At 45.2% G+C, this 16,799-nt stretch overlaps 1 protein-coding gene across 2 annotated transcripts in view; it reads right to left on the reverse strand.

Moving 5' to 3' along the window:
- Positions 1 to 463: 463 nt before the first annotated feature.
- FAT3 (FAT atypical cadherin 3) overlaps positions 464 to 16,799 on the reverse strand; it is a 719,190-nt gene continuing 702,854 nt past the window's right edge. For both annotated transcript variants that reach the window (XM_067038291.1, XM_059068671.2), the window contains 6 exons: positions 13,240 to 13,393; positions 10,065 to 10,720; positions 6,279 to 6,392; positions 4,107 to 4,166; positions 3,087 to 3,122; positions 464 to 2,458 (listed from right to left, as the gene is read on the reverse strand). In XM_067038291.1, coding sequence (XP_066894392.1) covers positions 1,833 to 2,458; positions 3,087 to 3,122; positions 4,107 to 4,166; positions 6,279 to 6,392; positions 10,065 to 10,720; positions 13,240 to 13,393 — 1,646 coding nt within the window. In that variant the 3' untranslated portion in view covers positions 464 to 1,832. The remainder of the gene's footprint in view (positions 2,459 to 3,086; positions 3,123 to 4,106; positions 4,167 to 6,278; positions 6,393 to 10,064; positions 10,721 to 13,239; positions 13,394 to 16,799) is intronic.

The following is a 16,799-nucleotide window of genomic DNA, read 5'->3' on the forward strand; positions in this document are numbered from 1 at the left end:
CTTTTTTTTTCTTAACCATGAACTTTCAGAAACATTGACTCCTGCAAAGAAGTGGATTGAACACAACTGAAGCAATTAAAAATATGTCTGAGTGGATGACACACAGATCAGGACAGTACGGTGGACACACCAATGCCATATGTCATCAGAAACTGTGGACACAGAGATTTGCTCATATGCAGAGAGTGCAAATATGCATTTATTTAACCATGGCCGCTGCGCCCGTGGCCACGGTCTGATTGAAGCAAAAGAGGAAAGTCACTCAACTCGTCAACTTTAAGCTTCGACTACCGGGTTATTGTATTTTCAGTGGGCTGATTCTCCTGTCAAATTTGGAAACTCAAGGCTGAAGCCCACAGGTCAGATGAGAGGAGAACCCCAGGGTGTAATGAAACTTTACACATTCTTCAAATGAGAGTTTAGTTCTGGAAAATTATAACAAAATACAGTTGTTGTTTTTTTTCCCTAAGAAAGCACAGTTTTGCTTCAAGTTAATATAAATGGCAGTACCAAAATAAAGTTAACTGAACCGGAATAAAATACGGCATTTGGTGTTTCTCTAATATCATCAAGATCAGAGAAATTGGAAGGTTGGTCTCGTCGGCAGGATTTTTAACATAGTCCATATCCTAAAACCTTCCTGTCAGCTTTCCTCAAGAGCAGCCTTATTGAGTGCAAGCACATATTTGTACATAGGACCAGAAACACACACTATTATAATTTACACACAAGAACTATCTACTTTCTTCTCCTTTTTTAAAAACATAATTGCATTTATAGTGATGACGCTAACAGTTTAAAACAATACGTACCTTTTATCTGCATTATCAAGAATTGTGATTATCTAGCTGAAAACTTTGAAAGTATTATATTTTCTTTTTTTCCCTGAATTTGTGAATTCTGCTTAAACCTCTCAATATCTCTCATTCTAGAGAACAATGTACCAAAATATTCCTTTATTTGTCTTTTTATTTCCTGATTCTCAGAACAAAGGCCAATTTCTGCAGCAATGTTAAAATTAAAGTTACAGCCAAGAATATTTACTGGAAAACACAAAGACAGATAATCACATTCTTTCTAATGTTTGCACAACCTACAAAATGGTACCCAAATATCCTCACGTATTCCTCTTCATTGATATCTTTCTCAAAGATCATAAAATCCAACTATATTATATTGGATGCTTAACACAAACAAACAAACAAAAATAACTGAGCGTACTAAACATGTTACCCAAACTTAATTTTATAGCTGAAAATTGGGCAGCTTATTAAAAACAAAAAAAAAAGAGAGTTGATTTGAAAGCCTTCATCCCATTTTCTTATTTATTTAATAATATTTATTCCTCTTTTATTTTGCCTAAGAGACTAACTTTTCCAACAATCATAACTACTATTTTCATTCCCCCCTCCCCATTGGCTCAAAATTACATGCAACAAAGCCTCTTGGCTTGTTGCCAGTTATTAATACTGCAAGGACTGATGCTATAACACTTTCCAGGGCACAGTACTGCACAAAGTCATACAGATGGACTGTATAACAATGGGTGAAATTGTTTCCCCCGTTAAAAACCAGGTGCGTCTTGTCCGTCATGAGCTCAGGGACGCACTGCCAGGGTGATGGGTCACCTCTCAGAAACAATTTCTGAACCTTTCCTTTTCAGCCAACTAGAGTCGAGCTTGCTTGGGACAGTATGGCTCGGGAAGAAGTTCCCAGCAGAAAATACCGCATTTCCCGCTCGCTCAACACAGCACCCTTCGTGGAGATGCAAGCCCAGCCAGTCTCCCTCCGCGTTTCTGTAACAAACCGCGCGCATCACCCGAGCGCATCCTCTACACTTGGGTCTGGTGCTGGGTCTCCATAAAGGGAATGTGAAGGCTGGCGAGGCTGAGCTCCCCGACGCTCTCATAGTCACTCATGGCTACTTCGGAGTCGTCGAAGCCGCAGCTGGCTGACACATCCGAGGACGAGGTGCCTCTGGAATTGTGCAAGGAGAGAGACACACTGTCTGCTGGGCCCGCTGCTGTCTCTGTGCCCTGGTTCATGCTCACGGCAAAAGTACTGAATTCACAGGTGGCAGGAGGGCCCACCAAATCCGTTTCGTTTGGGAAGGGGTGGGGAGGGAGGTACTGGCTGGGATGGAACTGGGGCCTTCTCCTGCAGTCTGGGCTCAGCGTGCTGGCCAGTGAGACCGGCTGGGAGGGCGGCAGGGCCTCGTACTGGTCCGGGAAGTCCTCTGGCAGGGGTGGGGGCAGCTGGTCCTGACTCAAGAACTCCTCTTCGTGGGGGGGTGGGTACTCGCTGTCGATGTCGTAGCCGCCCAGGTAGTAATCGCTCTCCAACTCCCGCGTGCTGCCCTGGTGCGCGGAGCCTCCCTCCTGGTTCTCGTAGTTGGGTACCTCTTCTATGTCCGACAGGCGGGCCCCCGGCATCCAGTCAGAGGTGTCCCAGTGATAGGCTGTGAGAGAGAAGCTGTGTCAGTTAGTTTCCTCCAGAATGGAGCTGGAGTCAGGGCTCAGAAAGGAGCAGACAAGGAACCTGACATGCAATTCTTAACATCCAGGAGACCCTAAGAAGCCGGGGTCACCCGCATGCTTTTTACAAGGGTCTCTCAGGACCAGCCATGCTCTGGCCCAGGAAGTACAAGGCAATGGCAACTCTGAGGATGACACGTGGTTGCTGCAGCATCTCCCACTCAGCCATGCCGGAAGCGACGGCCAGAGAGGGCATGCTGAGCAAACAACAGCTCTAGAACCCTCTCTCCTCTTCCTAGCCATAGGCTAAGTGCACATCCAGGCTGGCAACATGCTCGAAGAGGGAGATGCATCAGCCGTCCTGTGGACCACAGGAGGCAGGGAGATGTGCGTGCAAACGAATGAGTTGCCCGAGCAGGGGAAAGGTTGGGGGAGGGAGGATGCTGGGCTGGGGCTTTCACCTCCAGTCCCAAGCACACAAGACACCTGGAACATGCAAAATTCAGATCAAAGAAACTCAGAAAAGATGGAAGGAGAGTGACAGGGTAAGAACAAACTCAGCAATTCCAAACGCATAAGTAACATGTTATGCTGGGGGCATGGCAGAATCACCTCGGTTGTAGTTCTGTCCTTGATCCGTGACAGACACTGTTTAAATACAAAGTGAGAAGTAAAACTGACAGTCCAAGTCATGTGAAGAAGGTATAATAGAACATTTTAGATGATGTAAAAAAAATGTTCCTATTTCTCCTCGCTGTTATTTGCGAAACGAAAAGATAAGTTGCATCTGTACCAGGCCCTAATAGTATTAAATCACTAATAAAAGTTACCTGATTGAAATCAATTCCCATAATATTGTAGTTTTGGGTTTGTTTTTTTTTTTTTTTTTTGGCGGTACGCGGGCCTCTCACTGTTGTGGCCTCGCCCGTTGCGGAGCACAGCCTCTGAACGTGCAGGCTCAGTGGCCGTGGCTCACGGGCCTAGCCGCTCTGTGGCATGTGGGATCTTCCCGAACCAGGGCTCAAACCTGTGTCCCCTGCATCAGCAGGTGGACTCTCAACCACTGCGCCACCAGGGAAGCCCCATAATATTGTAGTTTTGAATGATTTAAATATCCCCAGCTCACAGTAGGTGCTCAATCAATACATGTTGAATGTAAGAATGAATTTAGTATTAATCTGGATTTCGATTAAGTGGGTACTCTTCTCTCGGAAGGGATTTTATAAAAAGAGTACCTCACATATTAAAAGAATTATAAACTGGATTTTTTCCCGAAATTGTAAAATTCACTCCAATCCACAGAGAGACATTCAGCGTCTCATTGAAACCACCTGTACTGCCCCCTCTGCTGCCAACTGATTAAAATCACCTCTAGTTCATAAAATAAATAAGCTACAAAGCTATATTGTACAGCACAGGAAATATAGACAATATTTTACAATAACTATAAATGGAGTATAACCTTCAAATATTCTGAATTGCTATGTTGTACATGTGAAACTTATATAACATTGTACTGTACTATACTTCAATAAAAAAAAAAATCACCCCTAGTTCAAAGTAACAAGGAAGTGATATTTCCAAAAGGTTAACTCTGCACAAAGAAATGCTATGGAAGAAAACAGTAAATACCTTCATTCTCTATAGTGTCAACTACATTGTTGACAAGCTGAATGACAGTCACTATGGATGCTTGTGGCCAGGAAAAGAAGACAGGAGGGAGGAGAAGGACAGCTTCAGGTTAGTTATGTATTTTAAACATACATTGACTTGTCTTAACAACAACAATGGTAACAACAAAAGCACAGCATGCAAACACCCAAAGCTTCCCATAGTCCATCCATTGGACTCCAGTGGACACTTTCATCCCCCCGGCTTCTTGGAGGAAGGGAAACAGCAGCAAATCCGGGGCCAGTCCTCCTGAAAGGCATGATCGGCAGGAATTGCTGGGTCATAAATTCACACCCCGTGGCCCAGTGAAATCAATCTAGGAAGGCAAAGGCCATAAGCTTATGCTAATTTCTCATTAGTGACTCCCAAAGGCTCCAAGGAAGATCTCACTATTCCCAGGGATAATTACTTTTTGGTCAGCCATGCTGCTCCAAGCCAAATGCCAGTGATGAAGGATAACCTTTGCAGCACTGATGGTTTCACACTCACATGATGCCACCAATAGCTTAGAACGACCCGAGGCCCAGATCCCACCCGTAAAGTGTAGATGGGAGTCAGCATTTGGCCTCTGAAATAGTCAGAAACTGGGAAGGAGATTTCTGTGCTCATATGGGTTGCCTTAGCACCTGATACCAGTAGCTTCTGGAGAGGCGATCAGGCACTTTAGGAAGCCTGCTTTAGTCAGGACCAACCAAGAATGCTAAGCCTGAAAGCCCAAGTGTGTGATGAAGAAGAGCCTGTGAGAACAGTCAACCAGGCATCATCGCTGGAGCTGCTGCCTGGAGTTTGGAAACAATACGTTCTTGGCTGCTTCTACATAAAATGCAAACCAGCGACAACTCTTCTTCTGGCTGGGGATGAGGAAGGGAGTAAACACCAAGGCAAAGAAATCTGGAGGACTGCCTCTGACCTTCTGAGATTGCTCAGAAGAAATCCTCTGTTACATGGTTTGTTACCCTAGTGGTCAGATACAGTGAGGTTTCCGCACCTCTCAGGAGTGCCAGGGATTTGGGATGGAGGTGGAAGAGATTTGGGGGTGGTGATGGGGAAAGTAGACTATTTTACTTCCATGACTGCTTCTATGGTCTTGGGGCTCCTTCGTTCCTATCTTTACCTGGGGCGGGCCGGGGGCGGGTGGTGGTTGGCAAAGACTATGTCATTTTTATTTTGTTCTTCAGGGTACAAAATGCCCAGCACAGGATTCAACATTCAGGAGAAACTCGGCAAGGGTTTATGGGGTGAATGATTACATAAATTATAAATATTCAATTTTGCCAATTGTTGATAAATGGGAAAATAGCATAAGGTATAGACTAAGGTAAGCCTGCCTGTCACTGTCAATGACTATTTGAAATTATTCTCTGTTCACCACCAAGTGGTAAATTCTCACTGTTTTATGACTATTTCTGCACCCTTTCCCTGCCCTGGGGAGACCAACCCATCCTCCAAGGCTGGTTCCTCAAGCTCAGAAAACCCAGTCTTTCATTAACGCCCTCTCCATAAACATGGCTTCATAAGAGGTAGAGGCTGCAGCTTTGGAGTGTCAGTGAGGTTCATGAACCACATGGAATCATATGCAACAATTTGGGTGTATGTGTATTTTTCTAAGGAGCTGACCCATCGTATCTAAGATAAGATTCTCCAAAGGCCCATGACCTCAAATGATTATAAGGGGGACTCAGCTGAATGAAGATATCACCTCTCTGGGAAGGGGGTTCTATGGGAAGGTCTTGCCTCTGAACTAATTTCTAATGATGGGGAGGTTGGATGGAGGGTGAAGAGTGAAGAGATCATCATGAGCTCGAATAAAAAAGGAAACACATCACACTTTGCTAAGAGAGTATCCTTTGGGATGAGGTAGTTCCATCATGAACCAAGTCAAAGAGGACGCATTACTGGAGGTCTGCGGGAACCTCCTCTACTTCTGTGCCTGTTCCCAGCTGCAGCTCAATGAGTGCTTGCTTTTCCAGTGGACACGCAGCAACAGTGGAGTCCAGTGAAAGCTGTGAGCATGAGTTAAAGCCCACGCTTGGGCCAGGAAACAAAACGGGTCCCAACACCTCCCTCTCAACCAGTGATCGCCAGCACGGGAAACAGAGCCCACCGGGGGGAACAAACCCCATGACCTCTTACCATTGTCGTCACCAGAATCTGACTGGAAGGAGCTCAGGGACTGAACTTCTGAGTTGCTGCCTTTATTACTGCCTGCAAAGCAGGTCACTTCTCCTGGGTCATCAACCCCTTTGTCTTCGTGGACAGCCAGAGAGAAAGCAGAAATGACACTGGTTACTTGTGCATATTTCCAGCCCTGTCCCCTGCCAGAGTTCACTTCTTGGGGCACTTTCATTTGCTTAGAGAAAATAATTTAGTGCACAATAGAAAATTGATTGTACCATCAGGGGCAAAGGTCTGTCAATCAAGAAATTTACATTGTGGATTCGAAACCCTTAACCTGTGGTAAATGAGCTTCCAAATAGCTGACAGCCGAAAGTCGCTGTTCCATCCTCAAAGGGAAGCGACTAAATGAAGAGGGGAGCTAAGATGAAGTGGCCAGGTTGCTCTTTGCCATTCAGAGTTAATTTAGATCATTTACATGAACTGATGTGGTGTCAACACCAGGTTAAATGAGATTACTTTTAAAACAGGGGTATAAATATTTTATAGGCAAGATTGCCATTACACTTATCCGAACTTCCCTCTCTGGGGAGCGAGTGGAGTTCTCAGCTTTGCCTTCTAGAGGGCAGCGCCACATCATTTTTGGGAATGACAGCATTCAGCACTCCAGAGGACAGCAGTCTGCGGCGTGGACATGCTCTTAGCCACACGCTTCTCCTTCTTTGCCATACAAAGAGAGCCTGCACACACACACACGCACGCACGCACGCACGCATGCACGCACTCTACAGGGCTACTTTCTTATTTGATGGACTAAAAGAAGCAATAAAAACAACCCATATCTTGAAGTTGTCAAGTGAAAAATGAATTAGTCGCCCAGAGACTGTCTCGCCAGCTAGCTCTGCCTTGCTTAACAAAGGGGGAAATGTAGTCGATAAACGCTCAACAATACTTTGCGGGGACACGTGAGTTTTGGCCTGAGGTGGATTCTGGAAATAAAGCTGTCACATTACGAAGTGGGTGGAGGGAATTGATCACCAGGAAAAGCTTCAAATCATCACGGAATGTGACGGTATGAAGAGACGGGGACTCGTGATTAAGGAAGGGACAGTTGTTCTTCTTCATGACTAGAGAAATCGCTGTTTCTTCCACAAAGCGTGCAGGCACTGCAGCTCTGCATCTGCCATCAGATGCTGAAGCCACAGCAAAACGATGAGTTGGATAAGCAACCAAGACAAGTGGACAGAGATGCCAGGGAGATATTCACCTCCCAACAGCCATGTGGCAGAAAACATGTGCCTTGGGGAAGCACAAGGTGGGCACCAGCATTAGCCCTGAACACAAGGAAGGAAATGCCAAATGATCCACCCTGTGAGTATAGTGTTGTGTGCAAAACTCCTTTCTCCTTTCTTCCATTTATTCCAAATCTTCATTGCTAAATAAAAGGAGGCTTTCTACTAACCAGGGGATTGGCAAGGCTGCAGTAAAGTCTAACTCTACCAATAATTCTAGAGGGAATATATTTATGGTTAAAATCCAAGGGGAAGGACTTGAAGTATAAGTGTGTCTTCTCAAAGGTGGAGTCAGCAGAGAGCATAGTTTGAGTGGTACTAGAATAGAGGCTGTCCTCCATCATCAGGAGACCCTCTCCCTCTCTTGTCCCTCTCCCTCCTCCCTGGTAAAGCTCTCAAGAGTGGTCTGGGTAAAAGCACAGGCTTTGGACCCTGATGCACCAGATGCCAATCCTCATCCCTCCCTTTCCTAGTTACTGCTCTAAGGCAAGTCATTTCACTTATCCCCTCCTCCAGTGGGCACCCATGTTGGGCAGCTGTGGGGATTTAAGGAGACGATCCAGCTCCCAGCAGTGGTGGTTTTTCATGTTCATCGGCTGTCTCTGTTTTCTCACCAAATCTCTTCGTCCTTAACCCTTGCATGCTGAACTCTGTCTTGAGGACTCATTGGGACATTCTTGAGATCGCTAAGAAACTTCTAGGTGTCAAGTGCAGTATTTTTTTAAGACTGTGTCTCCCTTGATGGTTTTACGGTGCTCAACCCTGCTGACCTTATTGGTAGTCTTGGCTTCTGCTTGGTTGCCCTTTCCGCTTTCCTTGCTCTCTTTTTGTTGACATGTGTTTGTTTCCCTTCCTGGCCCCAACTCCCTGCCCACCTCCCACATGTAGGCATCTCCAGGATTCTTTCTGAGGCCCAGATTGACCATCCTCTCTCTGTTACTGCTCCCTCGGTGAGCTCACACTCTCAGAGATTCAAACATTTTGCGTGTAGTCGGTGTCCAAACCTTCACCTCTGGCTGCCTTCCTCCTAAACAACAGAGCCAGACACCCTCAGGTAACCCCTCATGTGTCCCCTGCACTAACTGAGCTGCTTCCTGTTCCCATTAGGCCCTCTCCAATAGTTTCCTACTCAAATCTTACTCATGCTTAAAGACACCAGTAGGAATGCCCCCTTCCTTCATGGAGATGCCCTGTATCTCCTTGGGTGCATGTGCTTTCTAGCTCCATTTGAAACCAGCCCCCCACTCCCTCTTTACCCCGACATACATCATAGTACTGTAATCCTAGCCTTCGGAAACTCCTGCTACCCAGGGTGTCACTGCTACTCGAATATAAAGCCATTAGGCCTGGTGAAAAGTCATAGGATACAACGGAGCTTGCCTTAGTTTCATTCTGACTGATGTTAGGACAGAGAAAACAATCAGCGCCTCTCCCCAGATGTTCATATAGGACAACAAAATGGTCTCTGCTCCGGAACTTCCCTGCTTGGTCCTATTTAGTCTCTTCTCCATGCATCAGTCGGAGCCATCTTTTAAAAATGTAAATTAGATCAAGCTACTTACCTGATTAAAAACCGCATTAGTGTTGCTGTTAAAATGTATCCACTCTCCCCACTGCTCATCAAGCTCCAACTACATTGACCTTGTCTATGTTCTTCAGTATACTAAAGTATTTCCCACCCCAGGGCCTCTGCACTTGTGGCTCTTCTCTTTGCCTAGAATTCTGCTGTATGAGGCCAAAAGGAGAGGGAGACACTAGCATCTGGCCTGGACCACTTTTCCTGCTTGTGGTTCACCTTCTTGTTTCCTGAACCCTGCATTCCAGCCAGACAGAAGGACTTGCTTTTCTTTTGATCATGTGGGTGCCTCTATGTGGTGGAACGCCCTCCTTTTCCTAGACCTTTGATCCACCATGGTCCAACTCAAATGTCCCTCTGCTCCCCTCAAGTCTTCACCCTAAGACTAGAAATACTCTCTTCTGGCCTTCCATAGCACACTTCCTGTATGTCACATAAGTGGTTACGCTGCTTGTATTATTGCCAATGGTGTGCTAGTGTGAGAAGAGCATGGGTTCTACCGAAATGGGAAAAGAATTTGAAAAAAATAGATACATGTATATGTATAACTGAATCACTTTGCTGTACACCTGAAATTATCACAACGCTGTTAATCAACTGTACTCCAATATAAAATAAAAAGTTTTTTTTAAATTAAGACAAAAAAAAAAAAAGAAGAGCATGGGTTTTAGAGGCTGGCAGCCCTGTATTGGAGTGCCAGCTTCCTCTTACTAGCTGTGTGACCTTGGGCACCTTATGTACGTTCTCTGAGCATCATTTCCCCCATCTGTAAATGGGGATAAGAACCAGGGCAATATCTCAGGGCTGGTGTGAACATTTAGGGTCAGAACATGTCCTACTGAGAGCTCTGTGCCTCTGGGGCGCTCTCCCTTCCCGAGTTTCCTTCCAGTAAACACGAGCGGAAGAAATAATGATGCATTTCTACTTCCGACTCACTTTCAGTTCCGGCATCCCAGCCATTCTTCCGGATGGAATCGCAGTCAGAACGGCAGGGGGACACGGCAGGGAGGTTGGGGGCCACACTGCACACGACCACACCCCGCCTGGCCGTCAGGATGCGCGGTGACTCCGGGTGAAATGTAGTCATCTCCTGGGGCTCGCCGCCCAGCCCGTCCACGATCTTGTCCAGGTTGCTCCTGGAGTCGCTCTGGAAGCACGGGGTGTAGGCCATGGGGCGCACGGGGACCTGCGGGGGCCCCACCTCCTGGTAGACGTTGCGGCTGTCCCCGCCGCCCCGCAGGTTCCGGAATGGAATGCCGTTGCTCTTGTTGAGCAGGGCGGCCGTAGCAGGGTCCTGCACCAGTGTGATGTTGTTGCGGGAGTAGTTCTTGCGGAAGACCTTCTTGCGGAAGACGATGAAGAGGACGATGAGGACGAAGATGACGCAGAGGACCACGGCGATGCCGATGAGCTCCTCCTTCCCCACGTAGGAGTGGCCGGCCTGGATGTTGGGCACCACGACGGGGCGCAGGCCGCAGTACTGCCCCGCGTAGCCTGCTGTGCAGTTGCAGAGGAAGGAGCCAAACACGTTCACGCAGGCGCCGCCGTTCTCACACGCCTCCCGCTCGCACTCGTTCACGTCCTCCTCGCACCTTCGCGACAGAACACACAAAAGCCCCTCTCAAACATCAGGACCTGCGGACGTTCCATGTTTAACTGACAACTTTAAAAGCTAAAAAGCACCTAAAGGGTACCTGAAGCAAGACAAAAATGATGTGATGTTGGGCTTCCCTGGTGGCTCAGAGGTTGAGAGTCCGTCTGCCGATGCAGGGGACACGGGTTCGTGCCCCGGTCCGGGAAGATCCCACATGCCGCGGAGCGGCTGGGCCCGTGAGCCATGGCCGCTGAGCCTGCGCGTCCGGAGCCTGTGCTCCGCAATGGGAGAGGCCACAACAGTGAGAGCCAACCCCCACCACACACACAAAAAATGATGTGATGCAGTGTATATGGGAGGTGGGTGAGCATTGACGCGCCTACTGTAGACCCCGGTGATCATCATGCATTAAGGGATTTCTCCCAATGCAATGTCTCCCATATTCTGACCCTAGCGGGTCGGAGGAAGGAAACGGCTGCCATGGGAGAGAAGAGAAGGAGCAAAAAAAGAAACCACAGATGCTGTTGAAGACGTACTGATCTCTAAATGCTCAGGGCCAGATCCATCTCAGAATGTAAAATTTTGCAAGTTTAGAAATGACATACAGTACATATCTTTCATATTATGTAGAATACCCACCCCATCTCAGGAACTGGTGCTGACATAGGACCCATAATCAAATACGCCAGTGTTTCTACAGTAAACCATATGGATATTCACAATAAATGAGGGAAATAAAGACTAGAAGTAGCCTCAGAATGGGTTTGGCTGATTTTGCCACCAGATTAGTTTGCCACGAATTTATCCTCAGTCCTTTTCGTTCTCAGAGCTTTGGGGATTGTAGAGCTACACTTAAAGAGCTGTGAAGCTAGATACCCTATAATAGAGTTTCCAGGGAGGAGAAAGTTTTTGGTTCTAATAGATACAGTCATTTTTGGTCTCTCTGGGAAGCAGGGGTAATAGGGCGTATGTAGGCAGTGGGTGGAGGGCTACATAGTATCGTATCTTCTGGATTCTATGCTTATGTTAAAGGCTAATGCTAACGCAGATTATCAGGAAAAATGATTAAAGCACTCTAATGAAAAATAAATCAATTTTATTCTCTTTAAAGCAATCCATGACTTGAGTATAATTATAAGGCAAACATGTAAGTCTTACTCTTTCTTAGTTTAACATTATTTAAGGACATAGATCTTTCTTCTTCCCCGTCCTCCACTTCCCCAGTTGTTCTGATATGTTCATTTTAAAAGGCCTGATCACTTATATCTTTGGTAATCCACCTTTTAAAATGTAGTCAAATGTCCCTAATTTGAACAGATTGAGGCTAGGTCAGCTGGAAATTAGTCAGAATTACAGAGTATTTAAAAATAAATGCAGCTTTATTACTTTAAAGTACATCCAACAATTCAAAGTCAGCTAAGTATTTCCTGGTAAAGTCCTCGGGAGATTTACTTTAATGAATACGTAAGACTGATCTGTAATTAGAATATCACTTTGCTTGAGATTACATATATATATATATATACTTCTAAAACCATCAAGGATGGTTGAAAGCAGTGTTTTACCAAGAACTTAAAACATTCCCTTTCCATTTGGCTCACACTTTAATTTCCCTCTTCCTTGGGGGAAAAAAGATTTGCAAAGGAAACGTAAGTTTTCAGTTTCTCAGAATGATCATAAAACGCTAGAAAGTAGAGCCCAGTTTATGAGTTCTAGGGAAATGGATAGTATATCTGCCTCAGAGCTATACTGGAAATATTAGGGGTCAGAGAAGACTTTCTTTAAAAGGATTGTTTTCCTGATTACAGTACACATAGTAACTATAAATTCTTGAAAATATAGAGAAGTATAAAGTAAAAATATAATTAACCCATAACCTCACTACCCAGAGGTAATCCCTGATAACATTTTAGTCATTTGTAAGCACGCTTTATATTCAGATATTAACCCTTTGCCCATCCTATTAGTGGTGAATATTTTATGCCAGTTAGTTGGGTTTTTTTAAAAAATATTTATTTATTTGGCTGCGCCAGGTCTTAGTTGCAGCATGCGGGCTCTTCATCGCCAGTGCGGGGTCTTTAGTTGCAGCGTGCAAGATCTTTTTTCTTTCTTTCTTTTTTTTTTTTTTTGCGGTACACAGGCCTCTCACTGTTGTGGCCTCTCCCATTGCGGAGTACAGGCTCCGGACGCGCAGGCTCAGCGGCCATGGCTCACGGCCCATCCGCTCCGCGGCATGTGGGATCTTCCCGGACCGGGGCACAAACCCATGTCCCCTGCATCGGCAGGTGGACTCTCAACCACTGCGCCGCCAGGGAAGCCCCAGGATCTTTTTTAGTTGTGGCATGCAGGATCTAGTTCCCTGACCAAGGATTGAACCCAGGCCCCCTGCATTGGGAACGCGGAGTCTTAACCGCTGGGCCACCAGGGAAGTCCCAATCCCAGTTAGTTTTTTACTGTTTGGTTTTTTTAGCAACAAGAAGCAGCGTAGAGAAAGACTAATTGCACAATCTCACTTACGTGACTCCAGTGAGCCCAGCTTTGCAATTGCAGATGAAAGTGTTTCCTATGGGGTCACAGGAGCCTCCATTCCGGCAGGGGTTTGGGAAGCAGGCTGTGATCTCCGATTCACAGTTTCTCCCGGTGAACTGGGAGAGACAGGTACACTGATAACCTGGAGAAACAGAGGAGCTCATGAGCCATGGATGCCACTGGTAATGCTCCGAGTGCACAGACTCGGCCATACGTGGCCTCCTAATTCCTCTGAATCAAATCTTAGGCAGGGCCCAAATTCCTAAGATGATTGGCAAATTGGTTACTTTGAACTTGAAACCCATCTTGCCACAAAAATGCCAAGTAATGGTTTGGAGCTTGTGCGAGTCCACAAAAATTCACCTAATTAACCACATACATGAATGCTAGTGAGAATGGTAAGCGACACCCAGGGAACAGATCCCAAGAACAGAAACCAGGATGGGGTGGAAGACGCTTTCCCCACCAGGCTGCTACTGTAAAAGGCAGGATGTCTCCACATAGGAGTTTATCATAGGTACCATACTCATTTCATTAGAACTCATTCTGCAGTAGCTTCCTGAGAAGGGGTTTATAAGGAGTCAATGTTGTGAGACCTTGCACAGACCTTACTCCACCCTTACACTTCTTTGATAATTAAGTTATGTATGGAATTCTAAGCAATTCCCTCTATGTTACTTTTGAGAAATCCAAAGTTGTTTTGGTTCCTGAAGTTTGTGTGTGACCTAGTTTCTTTTTGTCTCTAACAGTTTGGAGGGGCTTCTCCTGTCCCCAACAATTTTCTGAGCTTTCACAATGATGTACACTTAACTTGAACCAGTACTGGGCTCTCACAATCTGGAAATTGTGAAATTTTGGGAAATTTTCTTTATTGCATTGATGATTTCCTTTGCTTTCTCTATTCTGTTTTTATGGAAGTTTTATGGTTTGGATCTTAGATCATTTGGATCTTCCTTTAATTTTATCCTTCTCTCACGTTACACTTCTATGGGCTTTTGCCTTACTTTCCGAGAGAGTTTCTCATCTTTTGAAACTTTTATTGAGATTTTAATTTATGTTGTCATAAATAGTTTCTTCCAAGTTGCTTTTCTCTGTTTCTGTGATTTTGGTCTCTGTGAAGGTAGATTTTTTGTATCAAGCTAATTAGGCTACAGTGCCCAGTTATTGGTCAAACACTAGTCTAGATGTTGCTGTGAGGGTATTTGTGGATGTGATTAATGATTACAGTCAGTTGACTTTAAGTAAAGCTTAAAGGAATAATAATGTGGGTGGATTTTATCCATTCAAAAGCCTTAAGAAGAAGGAATTCTGCCTCAAGACTGCAATACAGAAATCTTGGCTGAATTTCCAGCTACGAGGATTTCAAAGTAAAGATTGAAAAATCTACTCTTCATGAATTTCCAGCCTGCTGTCCTGCCCTATAAATTTCAGACTTGCCAGCCCCACAATCTTGTGAGCAAATTTCTTAACAATCAATCGATCAATCAATCAGTCTATCTCTCTCTCTACCTACCTATCTATAATCTATCTATCTATCTTTCCATCAATCATCTATCTATCCCTCTATCTATCGTATTGTTTCTGTTTCTCTGGAGAACCTTAATACAGTCCATATCTTCCACATGAGAGGATTTCCTTTTTCTGGTAATCCTGGCTTATCAGCTCATATTGAAGAGTGAGGTTGAAGAAAACTAGAAATCGAAATCTGATAGGAAGCTCTAAGCACATCAGTGGGGCTTGTCAACTACAATACTGTGTCAGTACCCTTGGGTTGGTCAAGGCTGGTTAATTTCCATGTTAATGGCTCTATCATCTGCCCAGAGGGAGGGTAAAGGCCTGGTTTCTAATGTTTGGGGGAGTGGGTGGTAGTAGAGGAAGAGTATTTGTGGGTCTCAGCATCCAACGAGTACATCATATTTACTTTGGTTTGCAAATAACCATCCTCACTCTTATCTGAAGGGCTCTTGGGCTAACCTCTGCTCCCCAAGTGGTCAGTGATTGATGCTGGGATATTGTAGATTGATCTCTATAGGTATAAGAGAGCTAATAATCTACAGATTGAAATACAGCGTGCTCTCATGGATGTTTTACTGAATCCACACTCCAAAGAACTCTCACATACAGGAGGGCATTACGACTGTGTGTGGGTGTTCATAGGTTTGGAGAGAGAAGGACTCATCTTCAGGAGGCAAGTGAAAGAGGCAAGAGAGAAATCTTTACATTCCTAAGAGGAAGGAACTGGGTAGCCCCAGCCTCCCTGGCACTAAGAACCCAGGGGGCCAGAGGTTGAGGCTCTGAGAGAGAGACATAATACTCTTGAATGCAACACCAAAGAAACACCAGGGAACTAATGTATAAGGAAAGACCACTGTTGATGCAAACTGTCCAGAGATGGGTGGCCTGAAGTCTATGGGCAGGATGCAATAGTCTGAGGTCTGCTTGCTTCAAATTATGCTGCTGACTTGGGGTAATTTGTTTTCCAATTTGGAAGTTGCTCACCTAAATGGAAGTGGGGATTGCTGAAAGCAGTTGGAACTGGGGAAAATGCTTCTTTATGTCACCTGGCTAGTCTTTGGTGAGGATGGCATGCCATTTAGAGGGAGAGTGACTTGTGAGAATGAATTCAATTCCTTTTAAGACTAAAGGGCAGGGTGGAACAACCACAGTACCCGAATCTGCAAAGCAGTTCAGTGATAAGGAGGGAGGGCAGTCAGGAGGGGGAACCTAAGGCAGGGTGGATCATCTCAGGTACAATTCCTCCCTCTCCAGCTCCTATTTGACAAGCCCTGGCCTTTTCTCAAATAAAACCACAGCAGCATTAGTAGGGGACCAGGGAGGGGCAAGGAGGAACTGTCTGGAAATAAGGGACATTTGAATCACTATCATAGGAACTGGATTCTAACGAGGGTCATGGGTTTGATTACTTTGATTGGGTGTCTTTCTGCCTTGGAAAATCAGAATTTAAAATGAGGCACTCCCTCTAGTGCACTATTTTACTCTCACACATTTCCTTCTGCATTTTGTCATTTTCATTATCTTCTGTGGGATATCTAGTGCTACTTGATGCAGCCACCAGCCTGACTGATTAACCTATTCACTGAGTGTCTAAGCCATCGGCAGTGGTGTGCTGGAGACAGCTCAGCTAGGGTTGAGGGTACTGAATTTTAAATATTCAGGAATTTGGCAGACAGTTATTAAACCACTGGTAGCCTGATGCCAGCAAGCCCTGGAATATTTACACCACAGAGATCAGCAAACACTGCAGATCAGGGCTTTGATTTTAGAGACTTGGTTTTCCAGCACACCCCTGAAATAGGGACTGGGGATACAAAGACAGAAAAACACCATCGACAAGCACAAATTGCACTACAAACTTTGCACGAGGGAGAAGTCCTGTTCTACCTCTGAGAAAACTAGCTGTCCATTTTGAAGAAGATGATGATGATGGTAGCTAACACTTAGTGACATTTATTATGGACCAAGAACAGTTCTAAGCACTTTACATGTATTAACTCATTTAAATCTTAAAACAAGCCTACAATGAAGGT

The sequence above is a fragment of the Kogia breviceps genome, chromosome 7 (genome assembly GCF_026419965.1).
Source record: "Kogia breviceps isolate mKogBre1 chromosome 7, mKogBre1 haplotype 1, whole genome shotgun sequence".
NCBI classification, from domain to species: Eukaryota; Metazoa; Chordata; class Mammalia; order Artiodactyla; family Physeteridae; genus Kogia; species Kogia breviceps.